Consider the following 6,429-nt stretch of genomic DNA (forward strand, 5'->3'; position numbering starts at 1 on the left):
TTTTTTGTTGTGTTGCAGAGAGTTGATTAATGAGGAGGGAGGCATTTTGATAGTGTGAACCGGTGCAGGGTAGATTATCCCTGCAGTTCAGGTTACCATGGTGACACCTCTATTAAAAGTGGGGCCCAAGTACCGAGATGAACTGCAAAGCTTTTTCATAATCCCCCAAAAAACCTCAGTCATGTTTACAAAACAAACAGGGGGGGGGGTTGAAACTTGTACATTTAAGGAGTTTATATCAGGTTTACGTGATAATTCAGCAATATTAAATCATAAAGATACAAAGGGGAAGGTACGGACAAACGGGATTAGTCACAACATTGGGAAGCCTCATAATTGTTAAAATAAACAACAAAAAACAGTCGATACGTGACAATTAAAATCTTTCTAGACAAACATTAACAAAGATATAATTTAAGGTAACAGGCACTTTTTATGCATTTTGACAAAATGGAACACATTAAAAGATGTTTAATTGAAGTGGGAATTCAAGATTTCTCCAATTTGATTAATTGAGATGAAACCTCTCTTGCAGAAAGTCAAGTCCCCTTAACGGGCGAATCTGGTTTAAAGGAGAGACTTGGACCTCGCATGAAGACACAATGAGCCCTTGCACATGAAATCGAGTCATAAACAACACTGTTCTCTCAGAGCTTCTCCTGCAAGAGCATGGACACCAGGAGCCGGTTCAAAAAGAGAAAATAATGTGGTTTACTCAAACTTTGAGAACAGTTGACACAGATCTCGATCTGTGTGAGAAGGTGGGGGTGGTGGGGGGGGCTTAAAAAAAAAAAAAAAAAAAAAAAGGAAAAACAGGCCCCACCACATTTTCTTCATGTGCTGGTGTGAGAACTGAGCCTCCAAGGCAGAAAAGTACCCTGCTTGTATTCAGGGAGCCGCTCCCGACGCTCTGCTGTCGGAGATGAAGTCAAACCACAAAAAGGATCAGGAAATAAGACGGACTATAAATAAACGGTCACTCTACCTGCCGATTCACGGCAGTAAAAGACAGATTCTGTAAAGATTTATATAAAACTACTTTCTGTGGAGCTTTCGTGGGCTACAAACAGCTACTTCAGTCCTTGCTCCTAATCTGAGATCAATATATTCATGATTGCTAAGGCCGGGAACTTTTGGATTTTAAGGCAATATCATCAGTATCATTAGGCATCTCATAGTGCAGCCGATAAATGCATATTTGAGTGAATGTGTCACATTATAAATCAACAAAATATCCGGGCCACTTCAAATGGCTTTTTAAATGAATTAATGTAGGGAAGAATTTAGTGAACTTTATTTCAAATGTTTTCATTGTTTGAAGTAAATATTTGATGAAAATGCGACTAACCAGTTTGAACACCTGGTTGGTTTAGTTTAGAGTTTGTTTTTGGAGGGAGGAGTAGCCCGGTTTCTTTTATTTACAGTCACAACAGAGCAAGTTTGACAGTGGGAGGGTGGTAAACTTTAACCCTCTGTATCCCAAAGGGTCCTATCTGGTGGCATTATACTTTAAATCCAAATAAAGAGTCTCGTATCCAAGTATAGAGACACTTTGGGCAATGTTGCCAGCATGGTTCATTAAAAGATGCATTTGAAGGCTGAATTTGGAGTTTTGAAATATGTCTTTACTCATCTGCTGCACTATTACGAACTCCTAAATACAATAATTGAAAATCCACAGTTGAAATGACAACAGTCAAACGGACATAAGGATATTTGTGTGGCCCATTTGAAAGTAAACTCAACAATTGAAGGCTTGCGATAGATTGAATGTGGACAGATGAAATTCAGTAAAGGCAAAAAATAAAAAATTTAAATTCTGTCAAAAAAGGTGTCATTCAACTCCTGGCTCACTTTTCACCTCCTCCACACTGCTGAAATGAGTGGCAAGCTCCTGCAACACGGCTGTCCGGCCCAGATGATCGTTCCTCCTCTTCTCCATGATCATGTCCTCCAAACTCTGAAACTCCAACATGTGCGAGTGTTTGTCAGACATGAGGATCTTCAGCCTGTACGGCTGCTTTCCTATCCGGATCTCCCCTCCCATCTTGAACTCCCTCTTCCCAAACCTGCACCAGGCTGCAAAGCACTCGGAGTTCCTCCAGCTCAGCTCCCGGTCCTTCAGACCCACCTGCTCCATGGCGTTCTGCACCACCATATCCGGCCCCAGGGCTTTGAACCTGTACAGGTCGTTGACGACCCGACACCTCCTGCCCTGGCTGGCGTCGGTCAGAAAGCTGTTCTTCACCTCGGCTCGATGCAGGTGCACCACCTGGAAGTCCCCTACATACACGGCCCAGTGCGGGTACTGCCCCGTGGCCACAAACTCCACCAAGTCTCCCGCTTTGCATTTGTTGAGCAGGTTCTCCGGAGAGTAAACCTCCAAGCTGGCGCACTTTGCGCGCTTCTCGTAGATGCACTCATCCCGGTTGTAGACGGCGCACTCCACCTCGTCTCGCCGGTCGTAGTGCTTCTCTTCCTGGTTCGGGTCTTTCTCGGTGCCGTCCGCGGCGCAGCCGTCCTCCAGCTCGTCGTCGTCGTTGGAAAATATGTAGGAGACGCCGATGCGCGGTCCGTCCTCCGTGTCCACGCCGTTGGGGTCCACCGTGGGAACTTCTGCGTAACTTAGATGAGACAGCCTGTCCATCTGGTTCCCCATGCCGCTGCTCACCTGCGAAGCAGCCCGTGAAACGCGATCCGACACCGGGAGCTGCTACCGGCCGCCGAACATCCCCACCATCTGCCGCTGAACAGATGCGCTTATTATCCAAATTACGCACACGAACTGCTGCCGCCTCGCGAGCACTCCGGCGGCGTTTTAGTGCCCCATCAACAAGTGGAGTGAAGAAGAGGAAGAGGAGGATACCTGCTGCACGTTCAGAGTCACAGCCAGCAGAAATATATCGTCCAGGTGCAGTCTCGGAGACTCACCTGCTGTTTCCCTGCGTAAAGTTTGGTGCTCCGGCTGAAACCAAAACCTCCCGACAGACTCGCGGAACAAAGAGCCGTGGAGATGCGGGGCTGCAGCTCAGAGACTCGGCGTCTCTCTACACACCAACAGCGGATCTCCCACAAACACACTGCGCCGCTTTTAAAGCGGAAGTGCGCGTAATTTTCATCACTGCGCCATTAACATCCGCTCCTCGTCTCCAGAAAGGAAACTTTACTGATGTTTCACATAAACATTTTTATACACACCTTTGATAAAATAAATTAGAAAGAAAAGGCTTTTTAAAAAAAAAATTTGACAGGTTATCTTATGCATTTCTTTTTCATTTTGTTTGTATCTGTATATATTATTATTAACAGCTTTTTTTCATTTCATCGTGTCTTGGGGGTGTTATACATGTTATATTTATATATAAACCTATTGAACTTTTATTGCAAAGTGAATTATCATTATATATTATGTGCACGAGAGGTTAAATTGTGATTGTGAGTGTGTGGAGTTGTCTCTGTGTAATTGCCCTGTGATGAACTGATGACCTGTCCAGAGTGTATCCTGTCCTCACCCATAGTTAGCTGGGATTGGCTTTTTCTTTTTCATTCCTTGTCTTTATTGTTTGTTTTTATCTGTTTTCATAGATTAATCGACACAGCATTTTCTTTGTTTGTCTTTTTTTACAATGTTATCTCCTATTCTATAATGAGTTATAGTTCCATATGCATTTCTAGCTTATTTTTGTTTATTTTATTCACTTTTCCAATTTGAATTATACCCTCATCACACTCACTGAGACAAACTAAGTCTTGGTCCACAAATAGGTGACTGCTTCCTGATCACAGACTCTACAGCGAAGAGGAGTCCAACATCTGTGGGTATTTTTTTTTACTGTTCTGGCCACCTGTCTGTCCTTGAATGAACTGAAGCCACGTAGTAATTTTCTGGCTCTTCGTCTCCTGGTGGGACCATAATGTCTCCATTACATTTGTAGTGGCTCACGGCCTGCCTGGACTCGCTTTCAGTTATGGGCTATTTTCTCACCACTGTATCCCACAGGCAAGGGGAATATGCTCAGTGCGGCCCAAAATGACAGGCACTGCAGCAGCCTGTGTGCGACGACACCTGCCGTGGAAGCAGAGAGGGGGAGAAGGAGAGCGCTGCGAAAAGAAACCGTGGTTCATTTCGGTGGAAGGCTTCGTTGTGCGGATGAGCCTCAATTCGACCCGAGCACCGAGAGGGAGCTCCCACCAGAAGAATTGATGACAGCAGCGTCATCCAGTTCAGTAGCTTGTGTATTTTAAACAGACTCGCCAAACACAAAGGACTCAAAAGATTAGCGCAGAGGCCTTCGGCAGCACCCTTTAAGAGTATCCGGTTAATTAAGAGCCTGAGCTTTCGGAGAGCTGCACAGGTTCACATTGTGTTACTTCACCGTAAAGACGTGTAATCCACACAAAGTATTTTCTCGACTTAGTAAGACCGAGCCGGGGTCACAGAGTTCATTGTACTTTTGTTGGGAAGGGGAGAAGAAAGGTGATGAAAACAGGAAGTCACAACGTTGCAGGTTTGACCCAAACACAGATCCCCAAAAAATTCAACACTTATAGCATCGACCTATACGGCAGGTTTGCAGGTCACCACTTCAGAACCGCAGCCCTCAACCTCCAGCAGACTGACGTTCATAATAAGAACTGCTTTCTAATTCATTTTGTAATGTGTGCATCATCGTGTAAACTTGGTGGCATCATTCTCAGAATATGGCCTAAACTCTGTTTGGTGGATGGATGCTTGTCTTTTCTTGCAACATGAGGGTTCACGCTTGTTTTGAGTGAAATTTGAGAAAAGCTGCTCACAGGATTTGGTGTAAACATACGGGCTTACTCATAGTTTTAGAGACTGCATGTTTCCAAATCTTACTCAAATAGATTTGTTTTTCTCTCCACGTGGTCTTTGGCAGCGCAGACATGCTCCGGCAGGTAAATTCAATAGGAGAGTGTGCTTCAGAGATCAGCCAGCACAGAGATAAAGAATCACAAACTGGCCTGATAATGATGCAACGCGACTCAAAGGAAGATCGTCTACTTCTCTTTTCACTTGAAATAATGTAAGATTAATAAAGCGACTCGATGCAATGTGCAATAGGGCCGATGTAATTTCACCAGACACCATCTTTTCATCAGGTTTGGCTCAAGGTTTTGCACATCTTGTAAATGTGCAGGTTTTTTTTTTTTTCTTTTTCTCCTCCTTCCCAGTTTTTGTCCTATTTCAGCATGAAGCCCTGCAGCAGTCCCAGATTGATGTCGCATTTGATCCAAGTCAGAAATAACAAACGCGCAGAGTAAATCCAGCAGATGAGTTACACTTTTCCTGAGCAGGAGGTTTTATACTAGGGCAGGATGAAAGTGTTGGGAGAGAAATAAACTGTTAAGAGTGGTGACAGGCAGCCCGTTTGACCACTTCCTGGGAGCGTCATATCCTCAGGTGGCATGACCCAGTTTATGCCCCTGGTGCGCCCCCCCCCCCCCCCCCCCCCCCCCAGTAACATGCTGTAATTTGTGGTGCTGGGAAATTACTGGAGCAGGGAGGCCTGGGAGACATAGTCAATTAGGCAGGGCTCCACCTGTCCGATGGGGGCACAGCCGGCCACAGAGTGACACCTTAATCCGCCTCCCCCAAATGTGGGCTTTTCACCGGCTTCACCACTGTGGAGCACACACATTGTGGTTCTGTTTTTTTTAGCCCGGCGTCCACTTAAAATCTGCACACAAAAAAAAGAAAATACTGAACAAGCGTGTAGTTGAGGCAGATGGACGGAGCATCCGGAGCGCTGCGTCTTGCGCACCATCTGTTCCACCTGGCTTGGAAAAAACATCTCGCGGCCTACTATCCTGGTATGTGATTGGCTACAAGTCAGAGCTGGTAGAGGCTGGAATCAGTCAGTCAAAACATTCAGACACGGAGAAAGAGAGACACGGTACGACAATTTTAAGGAGGAAAAAATTTGTTCTTATTACATATTTATTTATATTCTCATATACTTTTTACAGGTTTATTTGTAGTAATATGTATCCGGAGAAGAGGCAAAATGGAGGAAAGCTGGAGGGGGGTGGTGGGGGGGTTGCTTATAGTGAAGGAATGTCACTTTCATCATCTTTTTTTAACCATTTAATTACAAGATCATCGTCATTATGAACTCGGTCAATGATATTCACGGTCCCATTCAACAAGCTACAACAAAGATTTTCCTAAAATATAGGTTGACATATAAAACTAGCATTTTAAACACCGTGTTGGAACTGGGTGGGTGGGGGGGGGGGGGGGGGGGGGGGGGGGTCTGGGATGACTGAGTAACTGCAATTAGATAAGAGCCAGGCAGGGTGTGGGGAGGGATTATTGTGAAAGAAGGCATGTATTAAAACACACCAGTGAGGTGTACGATACACACGCATACATAACATACACACGATAGTTTCTACACAGTCATC

The 6,429-nt window shown here is 44.9% G+C and overlaps 1 protein-coding gene across 1 annotated transcript; it reads right to left on the reverse strand.

Moving 5' to 3' along the window:
- Positions 1–226: 226 nt before the first annotated feature.
- lratd2a (LRAT domain containing 2a) lies at positions 227–3,081 on the reverse strand. Its single transcript, XM_080484200.1, has one exon. The coding sequence runs from the start codon at positions 2,657–2,659 to the stop codon at positions 1,835–1,837; it is 825 nt and encodes a 274-aa protein (XP_080340326.1). The 5' UTR covers positions 2,660–3,081; the 3' UTR covers positions 227–1,834.
- Between the last annotated feature and the right edge of the window lie 3,348 nt (positions 3,082–6,429).

The sequence above is a fragment of the Lipophrys pholis genome (genome assembly GCF_963383615.2).
Source record: "Lipophrys pholis genome assembly, chromosome: 17".
Classification (NCBI taxonomy): Eukaryota; Metazoa; Chordata; class Actinopteri; order Blenniiformes; family Blenniidae; genus Lipophrys; species Lipophrys pholis.